Below are 18,909 nucleotides of genomic sequence, written 5' to 3' on the forward strand. Positions count from 1 at the left end.
ACACACACACACACACACACACCAACAACTCATCCTGCTTGTCTGCAGCTTCTCATTCCCCTGTGCCTTTCTCAGCTCTCTTGGACGAGATCCACCATCCCTAACTTGCCTTCCTCCATTCTTCTGCCACAGCCTGCAGCCAGATTTTGCACAGTCTTCAGCTCACACCACAACAATCTTCTTTAAACATCAGCAAAGCTTACAGTCCCTTCGCCTGAAGCCCAGAAAACAGTTTCCTGCTCTCAGGTGATCACCCTCAAGTGAGCAAACGAACACTGGTGGAATAATGGTCTCGTTAATGACTTCCTGATAACACATGATTATATGCAAATATGCAAACACACAGGCACACGCACACAAAAATGCACAGTTGCCCACCAGCCCCTCCAACTGCCAGGTTCAAGTTCTTTGCCCTCTGTCATTTCCCATCGACACATTTCCAGCAATGCTGTTGCCTCTTAAATTCTCGGCTCTTCTTCGCCGAATCCCAGCCAGGCCCTCCTCAAGCCTCAGACCACCAGAACAGGACATAGCCACAGCTGGTTCTAAATGACCTTCTGCTTTTGTTATATAACTTACTGTAAATAAGGTCCCCCATGAAGTTACAAATAATCATTATTTGACACCATAAAATGACTGAAATGGAAGAACTAAGGGGGCTGGAGTTCAGCCAAGGCAAACAACAGTGATAAGGAGCACAAAATGGTAACTTGGTAACCCAGGAATGGATTTGCAAAGAATGATCTATTTTTCTATTTCTTTAGGGGAAATCTGCCAGTCTGGTGAACAGGTGAAGCTGCTTGTGGGATTCCTGTAGGCGGGTCCTGCTGTCTGCTTGTTGCAAGGCAAGTCTAAGATTCTCAGGCTTTGGGTCCCACTCAAATCTCTCTGGTCCCCAACCCAGGTCTTTTCTCTCTTCAGAATTTCACTGAATGACACAATCAAGGATTCTCCAAGCCAGAAGTTCAAGGTTGAAATCAACACCGTAGGGACTGGAGCGATCCAGCAAGTGCCTTGGAAGGGCTCTTGCTTTGTACAAGGCTGTGACTCGGGTTTAATCCTGGCATCCCAGATGGTCCCCTGAACACTGCCAGGAGTGATTCCTGAATGCAGAGCCAGGAGTAACTCCTAAACACTGACTAATGTGGCCTCCAAATAACAAACAAAAAACATGACAGCAAAATAGACAGTGTGAACTGTTCTCACCTCAAAAACCTCCTTTCATGCAACCCCTTGAAAGTCACCCCCTTCTTGGGGCCGGAGAGATAGCACAGCAGTAAGGCATTTGCCTTGCATGCAGAAGGACTGTGGTCCGAATCTCGGCATCCCATATGGTCTCCTGAGCCTGCTGGGGGTGATTTCTGAGCATAGAGCCAGGAATAGCCCCTGAGCACTGCCAGGTGTGACCCCCAAAAAAATAAAAAGAAAAAATGCCACCCCCTTCTTTTCCCCTACCTCCTGCCAGATGCTCAACTGCTCTCCTTTAGTTAGGGTCCAGCATACGAAAGATTACACAAAACAATGAGCTTTGTATGAAAAGATTTTATTATGCACAAATCACCAGTCAAGCAAATGTTGAGTACCGGAGCTGAGTAACTGGTCAGGGCCATCCCCTTTAGGAGGAGAGTGGCCCCCACCTCAGGTAAAGGGCTTCCTTTTATGCTCAGAATTTCCTATGCTCTTTACAATTGGTGAGATATACCTGGAGGATATAGTGTCCAGATATTCTAGGGCACTGTCAGACCACCAGTTTCCTCCTCCTTTTTGATGGATTGGTACTTTGTTCAGGACATGTTTGGGAGGTTCCAGACTTGGTTGGGATGGGGCTGGAGTGATAGCACAGTGGTAAGGCATTTGCCTTGCATTCAGATGACTCAGGTTCAATCCCCAGCATCCCATATAGTCCCCCAAGCCTGACTGAAGTGATTCTGAATGCAGAGCCAGGAGTAAGCCCTGAGCACCACTTGGTGTGACCCAGAAACAAAACAAACAAAAAGAACTGAAAGGTAAAAGCAAAGAGCTAAGATGTTATCACCAGGCCCAGGAATGAGGCTGTCTAGTTGAGTGTCTGCTTGTCATGTGTGCGGTCCCAGGTTCAATCCCAGCACCACTTCACATTATCAAATGTGACTTCAAGAAAGGGACAATACCAGAAGGGAGGAAGTGAAGGGGGAAACTTAAAATTAAGGTAATTTTTAAATGGGCAAAAAGTTAGTACTGTTTTTTACTCTTGATTTTGTTTGAGACCACACCTAACCATGCTCTGGGTTTACTCCTGGTTCTTTGCTAAGGGATCACTCTTGGCCAGGCTGGGGAGACCAGTTGAGGTGTGAGTTAAGCATCCTATCCACTATATTCTCTCTCTAGTCCAATTTCACACTCTGTATAACTAAAATGCGAACATTTTTGTTTGTTAGTTTGTTTTTGAACAACACCAAGTGGCACTTAGGGCTAATCCCTGGCATTGTGTTCAGGGATCATTTCTGGTGGTGCTTAGGGGAACATGTGGGGTGCCAGAGATGGAACCTAGGTCAGCTGGATGCAAGACGAGTATCCTGCCTGCATTACTATCTCTTAGGCTCCAAATGGACTTTGTTGTTTTTATTTTGGGGGCTCACCTACCAGTGATCAGAGATGTTTCTTGGCTGTGTGCAAGACAGACACTCTACCCACTGTACTATCTGTTGGGATCCAATATAAAAACTTAAAAAAATTTTTTTTGCTAGCACACCAAATTTGATGGGAAAATAGCATAGAAGCCAACTCAGCTCAATAAGCAAAACAACACAGAAGCTCAACTAACAACAAACAGCTTAGGGGCCGGGCGGTGGCGCTAGAGGTTAGGTGCTTGCCTTGCCTGCGCTAGCCTAGGACGGACCGCGGTTCGATCCCCCGGCGTCCCATATGGTCCCCCAAGCCAGGAGTGACTTCTGAGCACATAGCCAGGAGTAACCCCTGAGCGTCATCGGGTGTGGCCCAAAAACCCAAAAAAAAAAAACAAACAGCTTAGTGACTCCTCAAACAATGACTCAATGACCCCATGGTGAGATATAGTAATTTTCACAAATTCTCTTTCACTGAAGCTTATTTCCAAATTTCCATTTTTTATAACAAGCAATATAAAATAAATTATTTTGTGCCTGCCAAAGGGGACAGGCTCGGGGCCTGGGGTGGGGAACGGGAGACAGTGGTGCAGGGCAGGCTACTCTCCTGGTAAGATTGGTACTGGAACATTAAATGCCAGCAACAATTGCATCGTGAACAATTATGCAAACTACAGTGCTGAAATAAAGTAATTAAAAATAATTTTTAAAGAAAGAATGAGAAATACAAAAAAAGTTTTAAGTTTCTTAGGCCAGAACAGGCTGTGGTCAGGGGATGATTCTGGCTTAGGTATCACACTCTGTGGGGCTCAAGGGACAAAGTGGTGCCAGAGACAGCCCAGGGCCTCCTCCAAGAAAAGAGCACACTTGCCGGCTGGGGTCAAACAAATCTGACCTTAAAAAACTAGTTTTGAAGAGCTGGAGCAATAGCACAGAGGATAGAGAGTTTGCCTTGCATGTTGGCTCACCTTGGTTTGATCCCTGGCATCTCACGTGGTCCCCGAGCCTGCCAGGAGTGATTCCTGAGTGCAGAGCCATGTGTAACACCTGTACACTTCTGGGTATGGCCCCAAAACTAATATGTATCTTTGAAAGGGTTTATGCTTTCTATGTAGTTTTCCTCTCAGGTCTGTGGATACAGTGTCTGCGTACACTGCATTTCATTGTGTATGGGGTTTCTTTAAACTATTGTGTCTGGAGAAATAATACAGTGGGGAAGGCACTTGCCTTGCATGTGGCCAACCTGAATTTGGTCCCCAGCATCCCATATAGTCCCCGAGCTCTGTAAAGAGTAATTCCTCACAAATAAAGAAGAAAAAAAAAAAAGAGTAATTCCTGAGCACAGAGCCAGGAATAAGCCCTGAGCATTGCTGGGTGTAGCCCCCAAACCAAAACATTTTAATTAAAAAAAAAGAGTCATACAACAGAATCCATACCCAATCTGCAACAAGCTATACACAGAGAGGACCAGTTACACTAGCAGTCTGGGGGGCAAAGAGGGAGATATGGGATGCATGCTGGGAACAGGGGTGAAGGGAGGACAACACTGGTGGTGGGTATGGCCCTGATTCATCGTTACTATGTATCTTAAATATTACTGTGAAAGATTCATAATTCACTTTGTTCACAATAAAAACTTTAAAAATGAGTCATAGACCATAACAGGGGAATGAGTCAAAGTGTATTGAAGCAAACAGTCAAGGCTGGGAATTGTTTGCCCCCCCCCTAACACCCCAGCCCCCCCCCCCACTTTGCATTTGTGCTGCCTTCTGAGTCACTGTTTCCTCCCCCTGCACCTTACCCTGACACCAGCTGAGGTTCTTTGTCCCTGAGCCTGTGGGAGAAAATTAGGGAGGGGGTGAGCCTCGGCCAGCAGCCACCTCTCCACTGCGGTCACTTCTCCTCTGCAGGAAGCCTCCAGATGGTTTGTCTTTGTTTTGGTCTTTGGCCACATTTTCCTGTACTCCTGGCTCTGCACTCAGGTCTCACTCTAGAGGTTCTAGGGGGACCATAGGGAATGCCGGAAATCAAACCCTGGTTAGCTGCATGCAGGGCAAGTGCCCTCCTCACTGTATTTTGGCTTAAGCCACCCAAATGTATTTTGTTTAGCCTGCATGGTGGTTTGAAGTATTTAAATTTAAATCAGAAAATTGGGACTGGAGCAATGGTACTACAGATAGACTGTTTGCCTTGCATGTGACCAACCCAGGTTTAATCCCCCAGAACTCTATATGTTTTCTTAAGCCTGCCAGGAGTGTCCCTGAGCACAGAGCCAAGAGATAGCCCTGAGCACCCCAGGTATGGCCCCAAAAGAGAAGACTTTTATGGGGTTGGGACTAAATATGACTGTACTCAGGGATTACTCCTGGCTCTGTGCTCAGAAATTACTTCTGGCAGTGCTCATGGGACCATGAGATGTCAGGAATTGAACTCAGATCTGCTGTGTGTAAGGCAAGCATCCTGCCCACAGTCTTATCACTCTGGCACATGTGGAGTTTTTCTAACTTCCCTTGAAACACCAAATTGGACACAGTGAAGCTCCATCTTGAAGGTCCTGGGGTGCTGAATGTTCTGTCTTGATGGGGCCAGCGTGCTGGCCCTGAGCTCAGCTATCCATTCGGATGCAGGGCAGGTTCTCTCCCAGCTCCTGGGTCTGAATTTACTACTCTTCAGGTCCCTGGACTCACTCAGCCTCTCCCAGACCCCTAAAGACCCAGATCAGGAAACCCCCTCACTCAAAACAAGAGATCTCCGGGCTTCTTGTGAAAGGAACAAAGTCTTGGGTTTGAAGCAGGAGATAAATCCAGTTCACTGGAGTTTGCACATCTGTTCAATGGGTGGAACTCAACAGGTGGGGCGGAGTGGGGAGATGGAAGGGAGGAGAAGTCATACTGATGTGTATATGTGTGTGTGAACTGTATGAGGGGCTACCTTGAAAAACTCTCTAAATTCAAAGGTTTAAATGTCAGGGCCAAAGCAATATCACAGTTGGTGGTGTGCTTGCCTTGCAAGCTGCCAACCCAAGTTCAATGCCCAGCATCCCATATAGCCTCCCAAGGATCATCAGGAGTGATTCTTGAGTGCAGAGCCAGGAGTAACCCCTGATCATCGCTTGATATGTCTATTCTCACCCCCAAACCCCAAAGGTTTCAATGCCCTTCTACTTTAAGAAAGCTTGGCTTGGGGCTGGGCGGTGGCGCTGGAGGTAAGGTGCCTGCCTTGCCTGCGCTAGCCTAGGACGGACCGCGGTTCGATCCCCCGGCATCCCATATGGTCCCCCAAGAAGCCAGGAGCAACTTCTGAGTGCATAGCCAGGAGTAACCCCTGAGCGTCACAGGGTGTGGCCCAAAAACCAAAAAAAAAAGAAAGCTTGGCTTGTGCTCACTTCGACAGCACATATACTAAAATTGGAATGAGGGGTTATAGAGATAACACAGCAGTAGAGTGTTTGCCTTGCATGTGGCCAACCCAGGACAGACCCATATGGTCCTCTGAGCAAAGAGCCAGGAGCAATCCCTGAGTGCTGCTGCATGTGGCCCAAAAACCAAAAACCAAAAAAAAAAAAATAGAAGAAGAAAAAATTAGAATGATACAGAGAAGAAAGTCTGGCTTGGAAAAATAAAAACTCTGGGGAGGGGGCAAAGCAATAGTACAGTGGGGAGGGCGTTTGCCTTATGTATGACCAATGAGGGTTCAATTCCTGGTACCCCATAGGGTCCCTCAATCCCTGTCAAAAGTGAATCCTGAACTCAGAGCCAGAGTAAGCCCTGAGCACTAAGAGGTGTGGCCTCAAAATAAGAACAAACAAGAAGCAGAACTCAGTGGCCCGAGCAATAGCATAGTGGGTAGAGCATTTGCTTTGCATGAGGTTACTCGGGTTCAATTCCTGGCCTCCCATATGGTCTCCCAAGCACCACCAGAAATGACCCTGAGTAACACGTGAGTGGTGCCGGCTGTGACCAGAAACACCTAATGTTTAGGGCACACCTAGTGGCTCTAAGGGGTTACTCCTGAGCAGGCCCCAGTTATGAGTTTTAAGAGTTGTTTTTTGGGGGGGTTTTTTTTGTTTGTTTTTTTGTTTTTTTGTTTTTGTTTTTGGGCCACACCCGGCAATGCTCAGGGGTTACTCCTGGCTGTCTGCTCAGAAACAGCTCCTGGCAGGCATAGGGGACCATATGGGACACCGGGATTCGAACCAACCACCTTAGGTCCTGCATCGGCTGCTTGCAAGGCAAACACCGCTGTGCTATATCTCTGGCCCCGAGTTTTAAGAGTTTTAAGTGAGAAAAACCCTCCTTGACTCTCCCTTTTTTTTTTTTTTTGTTACACCTGGTGGTGCTCAGGGCTCATTCCTGACTGCACTTAGGAATCACTTTGGGCGGAGATCAGGGGACCATATGGGATGCTGGAGATGGAACCTGGGTTGGCCACATGCAAAGTAAGCACCTTACCCACAGTAATTTCTCCAGTACCATATGTAATCATTCTTTCTTTCTTTTCTTTTCTTTTTTTTTTTTTTTTTTTTTTTTTGGTTTTTGGGTCACACCCAGTGGCGCTCAGGGGTTACTCCTGGCTCTATGCTCAGAAATCGTTCCTGGCAGGCTCAGGGGACCATATGGGATGCCGGGGTTCGAACCACCGTCCTTCTGCATGCAAGGCAAATGCCCTACCTCCGTGCCATCTCTCTGGTATAATCATTATTTCTTTAAAAAAAAAAAAAAAAGTCCCAAGGGATACATTGATTGTCATAGCCAAAGGTGAACTTGGCAAAAAAAACTGTCCTGGGCTTGGAATATAAAGGCCAAAATCTCCCACTAGGTTTGAATCTGAATTCAATGTGGGTTAGAAATAAGAAGAGGGGCCGGGAAGGTGGTGCTAGAGATAAGGTGTCTGCCTTGTAAGCGCTAGCCAAGGAACGGACCTCGGTTCGATCCCCTGGCGTCCCATATGGTCCCCCCAAGCCAGGGGCAATTTCTGAGCACTTAGCCAGGAGTAACCCCTGAGCGTCAAACGGGTGTGGCCCAAAAACCAAAAAAAAAAAAAAAAAGAAATAAGAAGAGGGGCATGGCTATAGCACGGCAGGTAGGGCATTTGCCTTGCATATGTCTAACCTGGTTTGATCCCTAGCATGCCATATGGTCTCTTGAGCCCACCAGGAGTGATTCCTAAGTGCAGAGCCAGGAATAATCCCTGAGCCCTCTGGGTGTGGCCTAAAATTTAAAAATAATGAAATAAATAAGAGACTCAGAGAGCAAATACATGGGTTAAGGCACTTGCAGCATGACAGATGCCCTCTTGATCTCTGGCTCCACATAAAGTCCCCTGGTACACCCTGCCCCCCCAAAGTAAACAAGAAGAGGGGCTGGGAAGATGGTTCATGGGTCTAGGGTTTTGGGGGTTGGAGAGAAGAAATGGTAAGGTAGATAACATAAATGTACGTAAGCCAGAGAGCACAAGAAGCCATCCTGTCCCTCACAAAAGAATTTCTTTGGGGTGGGTTTGGCCATACCTGGCAAGTGCTCAGGGCTTACTCCTGGTTCTGTGCTCAGGGGTCTCTCCTGGCAATGAATGCTTGGGGGACCCTATGTGGTGCCAAGAATCACACTTAAATCAAAAAGCAATCGCCTTAACCCTTGTACTATCTCTTTGGCTCACAAATCAATTTATGTTTAAAGGCCACATCTAGCATGGATTCTTTTCTCTGAGCTCAGAGCTGATTTTGCTCTTTGCAGAGCAGGGCTTGGGTGTCTATGTGTTGCCAAGGATTGAACCCAAGTTGGCCACATAGAAGGCAAGCATCTTTGCCACTGTACTGTCTCTCTGGACACACAGAGACAGCTCCGCTCCTCTATGGCTTTTTCCCTAGGATCAGTCCTGGTGGACTCTGAAGACCAACCCGGATTGGCTGAATGCAAATCAAGTACCCTACCTGCTGTGCTATTGCTCTGACACAGGGCTCTGAAAAGAAGTTATGTTGTTTTTGCTGTTGTATCATGTGCAGTAACAAATGAAGGGAGGCACAGGGAGAGAAAAAGCAAGAGGGCTCTGGAAAAACTCCCGAATTTATGCCCAAAGACTCCTTGCATCATGGGAAAAGATCAAGCAGATCCTCTGAAAAGATCCCTGAAGCTCATCAGACTTATCAGTATAGGAACAGCCCTACAGAAACCAACCTGACAGTAGCAGGTAGGGTGCTTGCCTTACATCCACTCAACCTAGGTTCAATTTTAGGCACCCCATATGGTACACTGAGCCCACCAGGAATAATCCCTAAGCACAGAGCCAGTAGTCAAAACTGGGCGTAGCTGGGTGTGGTCCAAAATCAAAAGAGAAAAGAAAAGGAACATGCTGAGAGCAAGATGGTGGTGGGGGAGGTGAGAATAAAAGTGTGCCATCTTCTCAGACTGATAGCACCCGAATAATTTTACTTTTCTCACACCATCTCTAGAATATTGGCCTCTAAGCTGCAAACATCTAAACTTGGTTTAAGTTAACGCTATACGAATAGCTGGAGGGAGTGAGAGTTGATTCCATTTGACTGTGTCTAGAAAAGCTAAACACTTATCTGCCTTAAAACTCAAAATCCCACTCTGGAGAGTAATTCCCATCAATTCATCAAAGAGAGGGCCTGAAATAGTCACAGCGAACAGAATTGCTCCAGAGTGGAGAATAGCCAGCTTGCCCCTTAATCACACAACAGAAACCAGAGATGACAATGAACTAACTATTCCCACAAGCAACATGAATCTCAGATATCCATTCAGCAGAAGCAGCCAGACACATACATGGTACACGCTATATGGGTGTGGAAATGGAGAGAATGATCACTTGTAGAGGGGACCACGAGGTGGTGGAGCATAGGGGGAGTTTCTGTGGACTTGGGGTTGGAGTTTGGATTCTTGGTCTGGGTCCTGGTTTAAGAGATGCACTGGTTTAGCAGATACCACTGCTCATTAATGCTTTGTGTACTTGTCTGTGTTTGGAAACCGATTAAAAAAAAGTAACAGGATTATTTAACAACACCCTGCCTGGTGTAAGAAGCACCAAAGGATCCTAGCTAGCCTGAAGCTCTGACTTTGGTGATTGATGATCTGAGGATGAAACCTGGAGGCTGGTTCTGTCTCTGTAAGAGGAACAGAATGTCGCTAAGATGCATTGAGTGAAGCATGGAAAGTCCAGGCTGGGCTGTTAAGTCTCCTGCATGGGCCAACATCAGGGCACTCACTGTTGGCAACCCCACTGTCCAAGGTCACCACTAGTCTGGGGTGGTTACACCCCCAGAGCAGAGCCAGGTTTATAAAGTCTCGCTTTATAAACATGTGCAGAACTCCTACGGGGTCCCCACATCTCCAAGAAAGCCCTTCCAGCCCCACACTACACACTTGCTCCCCAGATTTTCCCATAACTCTGTGGACATCCTCGGTTGAACCGACTGCGATGCGACAGCGCCCCCTACCGCCCAGACAACCAGAGACCGCCGCGGCCCGGGGAATGGGCTCCTCCGCGCACTACTACGCACGCGCGCCTCTGGGGCCTCGCGCAAGCACGGAGAACGCCACGCCCACCCGGAGGCGGAGCCCGGAGCCCGGAGCCGGGCCTTCCCTTGGCCCTCGGTCCTATAGGGCCCGGCCAGCCCGCGCTCCGCTTGAACGAGTTCCCGGCCTGAACTACACTTCCCAGACTGCACCCGGATCCGGGACTTCCGGCAGCGGCGGCGGAAGCAGTGACTGGCTCGGGCCCGGCCGCATTCGGTGGCTTGGTCACTATGGAGGAGATTGGCATCCTGGTGGAGAAAGCTCAGGTTGGTGGCCCTGGACTGGCGGGCCAGGGGCGAGAGCCGCCCGTCCGAGTGGGGCTGCTGAGTGTCCGCGGCGGCCCGGAGATGGGTGTTTCCAAGGCCCCTGTAGTTTGTGCCGAGCTGCGGCCTGGATGGGTGGCCAGGGGTGATTAAGCAGCCGGGACTCGGTAGGGGCCGGGGGCCGGGGGCCGGGGCAGGGGGCGGCGTCCGAGGTGCATTGCTTCTCCGAAGCCTTTCCAAGCCGCTCTGGGCGCGGGATGAATCTTAGAGCTCGCACCTGCGTCGCGTCCTGTCCCAGGGTGGCCTGGCCCCTGCCTGGTGGCGGGGTGCTGAATAGTCTCTGATGCAGCACAGTGATATTTGGGGGACCCTGGAATGCTGAATGACAAGGACTTAATGGGAGAAGAGGTTCCCTGATCCTCCAGTTAGGGAAATGGGGTAGGTAATGGGGCGGATGGGAAGGGCAGGAGACTTGAACCCCTCTTTGAGAGCTGCATGACTTCAAGGCCTCCATGCAGGGAAGGGCTTTGATGAGTTACTATAACACGGTGGAAAGGTATGAACATGAAAGCTATTGGGGGTTTATAGTCTTAAGAAGGGTATTGGGGAGCTGGAGAAGATCAGGAGCCTGTTTGAGGGAGGGGGTTCTGCCTATTAGAGAAGTTAGGTGTCAGCAGCCCGTTGGGAGAGAAATGACTGCAGAATTTTACACGAAGGACCCCTTTCAACCTCAGTTTCCCTCTGTGGTGTAGGATGAGATCCCAGCACTCTCTGTGTCGAGACCCCAGACGGGCCTGTCCTTCCTGGGGCCAGAGCCTGAGGACTTGGAGGACCTGTACAGCCGCTACAAGGTATTTGACATTCCCCTTGCTGGGGTCTCAACAGCACTCACACACATCCCATCTTCGCTGCATCTCACCCGTCCCTGCATCACTCCTCTGCCCACAGAAGCTGCAGCAGGAGCTGGAGTTCCTGGAGGTGCAGGAGGAGTACATCAAGGACGAGCAGAAGAACCTGAAGAAGGAATTCCTTCATGCTCAGGAGGAGGTGAAGCGGATCCAGAGCATCCCCCTGGTCATTGGGCAGTTTTTGGAGGCTGTGGACCAGAACACAGCCATCGTGGGCTCTACTACAGGTCTGGTGAGGGGAGTGTTCAAGGGGGAGAGTTAAGGGAGGTCAGGTCCCTGTTTTTAAGTAACTGGTAGCTGCCATGATCTGGAAATTGAGCTAGGGTCAATGACAGACAAGGTACGACAATGTAATGGTGTTTTCCAGAGTCTCCTGTCTCTGATCCAGAAATGGAAACAGATTTTAAATGCTTTCCATCACAATATGTGTATGCACATGTGGATGGGTGTGTTTTGTCTTTAAACAGACACACAAACACATACACACACACACACAGAAAACCATATGCAACTTAGCCTTACTATGTAAGGCCTACTGTTTTCCATTCTGTTTTGGTTTTGTTTTTCTATTTTGGGGCCACATCCAGCAACACTCAGAGCTTACTCCTAGCTCTGTACTCAGAGATTACTTGTAGCTGGGAAAAGGTTTGGGTAGCACTCACTGAGGTGGCTTGTGTGTGAGAATGGAAGCCCAAGGTGAAGCAGAAGAAGACGGCTGAACAGGGAAGTGCCCATGATGGAAGCAGCTGGAGAGACTAGGGGCAGGGTGGAAGGTCACTGTGGTGGGAAGATGGGAAAGAGCCAGGGTGAATTTCATTCACATGGAGGACTGGAGACAGACCCAGGAAGAACTGTACAATTTGGGGGAAGATCCAAGAACACTGAGGGAAGCTTCGAGTGAGAGTCAGCACTATGGACAGACAAGGAAGCAGTTGCTGTGTTTTGTTGTTGTTTGTTTGGGCCATACCCCACAGTGCTCAGGGGGCTCTGCACTCAGGGATCACTCCTGGCTGGGCTAAGGGGACCATATGTGGTACTGGGGATCAAACCCAGATGGGTCACATACAAGACCAGAGCCTTACCTGCTCTACTACCGTTGACCTTGACCCTGGAAGTGGTTGGTGTGAAGGGCGGCAGGTAGACAACCTGGAGGACGCAAGTCTAGAAAATAGGTATGGTTGGAGAGGAAGATGCCCCCTGCCTATTGTAGACACTGAGATCAGTGAACGAGGCCAGTCTTGAGACCGACCCCCACTTTTCTCACCGTCCCTGCTTCTTTCCCCCAGGCTCCAATTACTACGTGCGCATCCTAAGCACCATCGACCGGGAACTTCTCAAACCCAATGCCTCGGTGGCCCTGCACAAACACAGCAACGCGCTGGTGGATGTGCTGCCCCCTGAGGCTGACAGCAGCATCATGATGCTCACTTCAGGTAAGGGGATACGCTGCAATGTCACGAAGGGCTGCAGGGTCCCTACAAGAGCAGGTGGGAACGCAAGTGCTACTGTCTCCACAGACCAGAAGCCGGACGTGATGTACGCGGACATCGGGGGCATGGACATCCAGAAGCAGGAGGTGCGGGAAGCTGTAGAGCTCCCACTGACGCACTTTGAGCTCTACAAGCAGGTGAGGGGCTGAAGTGGCCAGGAAGCTGGAACACACCTCTGGGTATTGGGAGTGACGCCTCACCCCAGCTCACAGACCTCACTCTCCCTCTGGTATAGATTGGCATCGACCCTCCCCGTGGCGTTCTCATGTACGGCCCCCCGGGCTGCGGCAAGACCATGTTGGCGAAAGCCGTGGCTCACCACACGACGGGTAAGTGCGTCAGTGCTCCCGGGACCTGCCCACCCACCCACCCCCCCCGCCCCTCCTGTAGCTCCATATTTGCTCCTGGCTCAGCATCTTCCAAAGACTGCATGTTGCAGTGGAGCACAGGCTATGGGGTTCAAGTCCTAGGCACCCTCTTGCAGTACAGTCATTCTCATGGACACCCAGTTCCCTTGTCCCAACAGTGGAGATCTAAGTGGTGATTCTCCTCCAGTGGGTAGTAAGCTATTAGTGGTGGCAGAGTCATGGGTTCAGTGAATATTTCCCTCCTCCCCCCAAAAAGAAAGGCAACAGGAAATGCCAGATTCCATCCCAGAAGCATTGCAAAGCTTATGTTGATTTGTGGAATTTGGCTTCTTACATAGGCATGCATGTGGCCACAATGTCAGTACTATGGGACAGTAGAATGCAGTGGTGGGGGCCAGGCTGAAATAGAGAAGCTCACATTAGGGGTGTCATACGAAAGTTTATTTTGGGGGTGAATGGGTGGTTTGGGCTCACACCTAGCTGTTCTTAACGTTTCCTTCTGGCTCTGCAGGACACTCATAGGTGCCAGGGACTGCATGGTATGGCTGCATTCAAGGCCAGCACCTCACCCCTATATTTTCTCAAAGAGTTTGTTTTTGTTTTGCTTTGTGTTTTTTTGTTTGTTTGTTTTTTGCGGGGGGGGGGGTTGGGTGGGCCACACTCAGTGGTGCTCAGGGGTTACTCCTGAATCTGCACTTAGAAATTGGTCCTGGCAGGCTTGGGGAACCATCTGGGATACCAGGGATCTAACTAACTAGCCACATGCAAGGCAAATGCCCTACCACTGTGCTCCAGCACCAGGAACAGTTTGTTTGTTGTTGTTGTTTTGCTTTTTGGGCCACACCCAGTGATGCTCAGGGATTATTCCTGCTTTGCGCTCAGAAATTACTCCTGGCTTGGGGGATCATATGGGATGCTGGGAGATTGAACCACGGTCCGTCCTAGGTTAGCAGCATTCAAGGCAAACACTCTACAGCTGCACCACTGCTCCAGCCTCAGGAACAGTTATTTAATTTTGTTTGTTTGTTTTGTTTTTGGGCCACATTCGGTGACACTTAGGAATTACTCCTGGCTATACACTCAGAAATCGCTCCTGGCTCAGGGGACCATATGGGATACCAGGGGATCAAACCTCAGTCCGTCCTGGGTCAGCCGCGTTCAAAGCAAACACCCTACCGCTGTGCCACTGCTCCAGCCCTCAGTTAGTTTTAAAATAGTTCTTGAGAACAATTTCAGGGTCTCTTGGGTTCCTGATTGCCCCTCCTGTCAATTCTCAGCTCTGTTGTGCAAGGTTTGATGTTTCAAAGCTTGGGCCCCAGGATGCACTGCTCAGTCCCAGTGAAAGTAGGGGTCCCTGGAACCCACATCCTCAGAAATACTCTTCAACAGTTTAGATACTAGGAGCAGGCATAGGGTACGCTGGAACCTAATGTCAGGTCTGCATTTGGGGTTTGTCAGCATCTGAGCTTACACGGGGCTGCTTGGTAAGGACAGAAACTGCCAAGTTCTGGGACAGGAGTATTTCTTTCCGTGGGGTGCCAGGTGACAGGCCTGGGGATGTTCCTGGAAAATCAGTTGGTGGTTTGGAAATAACTTGAAGTAGGACTAGGGAGATAGTTCAGGGTGTAGGATATTTGCTTTGCACATGGATAACCTGAGTTCAGTACCTGAGCACTATGTGTGGTCTCCCAAGCATCACAGGATTTGGCCCAAAGGAAAGCAAAATCAAACTTTGAGAGGTTAACACATTGCCACTGGTGCTGGAATCTGTTAATGAAGTGCGTCTAAATGTGAGCCCCAATAGGACATTCTGGTATCCCTTCTTTAAAGGGGTTCAGAAAGCTAAGGAGGTGGCACTTAAGTGATGAGTACACACATAGCCCTGAGTTTGATCCCATGCACCACATCCTTTTCACCTCTGACCCCTAGGAGAGCTAGATGCAGCCCTAGAGGCCCCAGAGCACTGTTGGGAATAGCCCCCACAGTCACAAACAGGCAGCTGGCAACAGAGCTCTGGGTACAGAGCTTGCCTGATCTGATCCTGGCACTGTGTTTCCCAGGCACAGAGCCAGGAGTGGCCCCCAAACATGGTTGGGTCTAGACCTAAAATAACAAAAAAGTAGAGAACAAAGATGCCTTCATCTCTGTTTCCAGCTACATCTGATAGTCCTGTGACCCCCAACTCACTGTTTTCAAAGTGGGTACTTGTAGTAGAAAGTAACGCAGATTATTTCCTGTCTTTAAGGCACGATATTTTCCATATAGACTTACTAGATAATAGGTGCATTTTTAAAACTCCAGTGTTTGAAATGTCAGACCCCCCCCCCCCAGATAGCACATCTCTTAGTAGGTGGGTTTGGGGGGGGGGGGGTTATTCCTGGCTCTGTGCTCAGAAATCACTCCTGGCAGACCCAAGTCGGCAGCATGCAAAGCAAATGCCCTACAACTGTGCTATCACTCCAACCTTTACTAATTTTTTATTTATTTAATTTATTTTTTGGTTTTTGGGCCACACCCGGCGGTGCTCAGGGGTTACTCCTGGCTGTCTGCTCAGAAATAGCTCCTGGCAGGCACGGGGGACCATATGGGACACCGGGATTCGAACCAACCACCTTTGGTCCTGGATCGGCTGCTTGCAAGGCAAACACCGCTGTGCTATCTCTCCGGGCCCTGCCTTTACTAATTTTTAAGGTTTGAGTTCAGCAGGGGGCTGGTCCTCCCCCACATCTGGACCAAGCCCTGGTGTGGCAGAGCAATACTACTGGTGTGGGGGATGGACACTCAAAGATAGGGCTGTCCTCAGGCAAGTCTCAGTTGCCATCACAGCTGAGCAGGCCTCAATACATGTCCTCCTGTCCCCAGCTGCCTTTATCAGAGTTGTGGGCTCTGAGTTTGTCCAGAAGTACTTGGGCGAGGGCCCCCGCATGGTCCGAGACGTGTTCCGCCTGGCTAAGGAGAACGCACCTGCCATCATCTTCATAGATGAGATCGATGCCATTGCCACCAAGAGATTTGATGCCCAGACTGGGGGTAAGTGGGTGATGCACACCCAAATGGGGCCCGGGTAGCAGGCAGGATGGCTACATAGGACAGCCCAGACTGACTATACTACTCTCTCCAGCTGACAGGGAGGTTCAGAGAATTCTGCTGGAACTGTTGAATCAAATGGATGGATTTGACCAGAACGTCAATGTCAAGGTTCGGAATTTGGGCTGAGGATGAGAGGGGATAGTGTGGGCATTAGAAAGGGGATGGTGGGGTGGGCTGTGGAGACAGAAGTCTTAGGCAGCCTGTCCGTTGTGCCAGGTGATCATGGCGACCAACAGAGCTGACACCCTGGATCCCGCCCTGCTGCGGCCCGGCCGACTAGACCGGAAGATTGAATTTCCACTCCCTGACCGCCGCCAGAAGAGATTGATCTTCTCTACCATCACCAGCAAGATGAATCTGTCTGAGGAGGTGGACTTGGAAGATTGTATCCTGCTCTTGAAGGGAAAGGAGGGCCATGGTGGGAAGGAGGGTTGCTTGTCCCCTTTGCCACCGTCCAGTTGGCACTGGGGTAGACCCAGGCCTGTGATGTGGAATAAAGTGGCTTTCAGCCCCAACCCGGCACTCCTCAGATCCTACCAAGAACAGTTTGCCTAACTCCCCTATGCAGATGTGGCCCGACCAGATAAGATTTCAGGAGCCGACATCAATTCCATCTGTCAGGAAGTAAGTCACGTTGTTGCAATGGATCTGGGTGTGGAGATCTCTCGGGGGCCTCTGTGCACTCAATCTCTGCTCCCTCACTGCCTCCCCAAGCTCAGGCTCTGCCCCAGTTTTCCTCTACCCTCATTAGGCTACAAAATTAAATGTATTTTTCTTGGAGGTAACGTAGGTTTACAAGACTGAGTATTTTTACGTTTTAACATTAACCACACATAGCCCTTATGAACCTTTTATCACTTCTCATTTCCCAACAGAGTGGGATGTTGGCCGTCAGGGAGAATCGCTACATCGTTCTGGCCAAGGACTTCGAGAAAGCATACAAGACAGTCATCAAGAAGGATGAGCAGGAGCATGAGTTTTATAAATGACCCTCCCCACTACGGCACCACAGGGGCTAGGGCCTTTTCTTTCCTCCCCCCTCCCCAAACTAGTTCTCTTTTTCTCTTTATCTAGGAGTGGTTTAGGTCAATAAATACACAAGAATGAAATCTGGTTTCAATTTTCAGTTGTCTAGTTCCATTGGCGAGTCTGGGTCCTGACTCTTGACTGGTTCTGCTGATGAAGTAGCAGGGGAAGAGCAGAATAAGAGCCTGAGACAGAAGAAATCAACAGGGGTCTGAGACGAGAAGACTGCGAGGAAGGCACTTGCCTTGCACACAGCTGACCTTGGTTTGATCCCCAACACTTCATATGGTCCCCTGAGTTCAGAGCTAGGAGCAAGCCCCAAGCACAGCTGGTATGACCCAAAAACAGAAAATGAGAGCAGCAAAGAATTCCAACTAAATTTGGGAAAAGGGATAGTGCACTTCAGATTAGCTCATCACCACATAATAAAGCTCCTAGTACAAATGTTCCCCCTATATTTCCCACAAGCAGACCCATTTAGTTTTTTAGGAGTACCGTCTTCTTCACACTTGGGTTTGGCAAAGATGAGATAGATGATGGATGGATGGATGGATGGATGGATGATAGATAGATAGATAGATAGATAGATAGATAGATAGATAGATAGATAGATAGATAGATAGATAGATAGATAGATAGATAGATAGTTGCAGAACTGGAGAGTTAGTATAGCATATAAGGTGCCTGACTTACTTGTGGCTGACTCTGGCTGAATACTTGGCACCACTTGTTGTCCCCCAAGTACCACCAGGAGGGATCCCTGAACGCAGAGCCAGAGTAAGCCCTCAATATCATGTGTGGCCCAAAAACCAAATCTGGAAACGTATTCCAGGGACATGTCTGGATAAGAACAGGTCATCTCTGGTGGTTTTGGGTTGTGTGTGTGTGTGTAATTTGTTTTTGTTTTTTTTTTTGAGCCACACTCAGCAGCACTTGGGTTACTCCTGGTTCTGCTCAGAAATTGCTCCTTCCAGGTTGTCAGCATGGAAGGCAAACGCCCTACCACTGTGCTATCACTCTGGCTCCAAATCTCTTTTTTTTTTGTTGTTGGTTTTTGGGCCACACCCGGCGGTGCTCAGGGATTACTCCTGGCTGTCTGCTCAGAAATAGCTCCTGGCAGGCACGGGGGACCCTATGGGACACCAGAATTCGAACCAACCACCTTTGGTCCTGGATCGGCTGCTTGCAAGGCAAACACCGCTGTGCTATCTCTCCGGGCCCCAAATCTCTTTTTTTTTTTAAAGAAAGGAACAGTATGCTAGAGAACTCGGTTTAGTTCAGAAGGAACAGTCATTGGTGTCTGAAGAAGAGGAAGGCAAATTTGATGAAGAAATCATAGATAAGAATTTCCCAGAAGAACTGGGGCAATACTACAACGAGTAGGAGGACATTTGCTTTGCATCCACCCAGTGTCCCATATGGTCCCCTGAGCAGAGCTAGGAGTAACCCCTGTGTATTACTAGATGTACCCAAAAACAAAATTGCCCCAAATTGAATAAATACAGACACCAAGATCTAAGATGTCTGAGGGGTGCCAGTGAAAATAGATTCAGTTAGGAAAACTCTTAAGACACGTTGTACTCAAATAATGACAAATGTCAAAAATAAAAACAAAATACTGAAAGC

General features: G+C 49.0%; 2 protein-coding genes across 2 annotated transcripts in view; one reads left to right on the forward strand and one right to left on the reverse strand.

Moving 5' to 3' along the window:
- The window catches only part of AKT2 (AKT serine/threonine kinase 2), a 350,831-nt gene that overhangs the window by 175,193 nt on the left and 156,729 nt on the right, over window positions 1-18,909 (reverse strand). The window lies entirely within an intron of this gene.
- Window positions 10,307-17,377, forward strand: PSMC4 (proteasome 26S subunit, ATPase 4). The gene is made up of 11 exons (XM_049787191.1): window positions 10,307-10,404; window positions 11,154-11,252; window positions 11,350-11,536; window positions 12,596-12,742; window positions 12,827-12,936; window positions 13,035-13,128; window positions 16,030-16,197; window positions 16,289-16,365; window positions 16,474-16,642; window positions 16,826-16,881; window positions 17,133-17,377. Exons 1-11 carry the CDS (start codon window positions 10,369-10,371, stop codon window positions 17,244-17,246), a joined length of 1,257 nt encoding a protein of 418 aa, XP_049643148.1. The 5' UTR covers window positions 10,307-10,368; the 3' UTR covers window positions 17,247-17,377.

Source organism: Suncus etruscus, chromosome 14 (assembly GCF_024139225.1).
Source record: "Suncus etruscus isolate mSunEtr1 chromosome 14, mSunEtr1.pri.cur, whole genome shotgun sequence".
NCBI lineage: Eukaryota > Metazoa > Chordata > Mammalia > Eulipotyphla > Soricidae > Suncus > Suncus etruscus.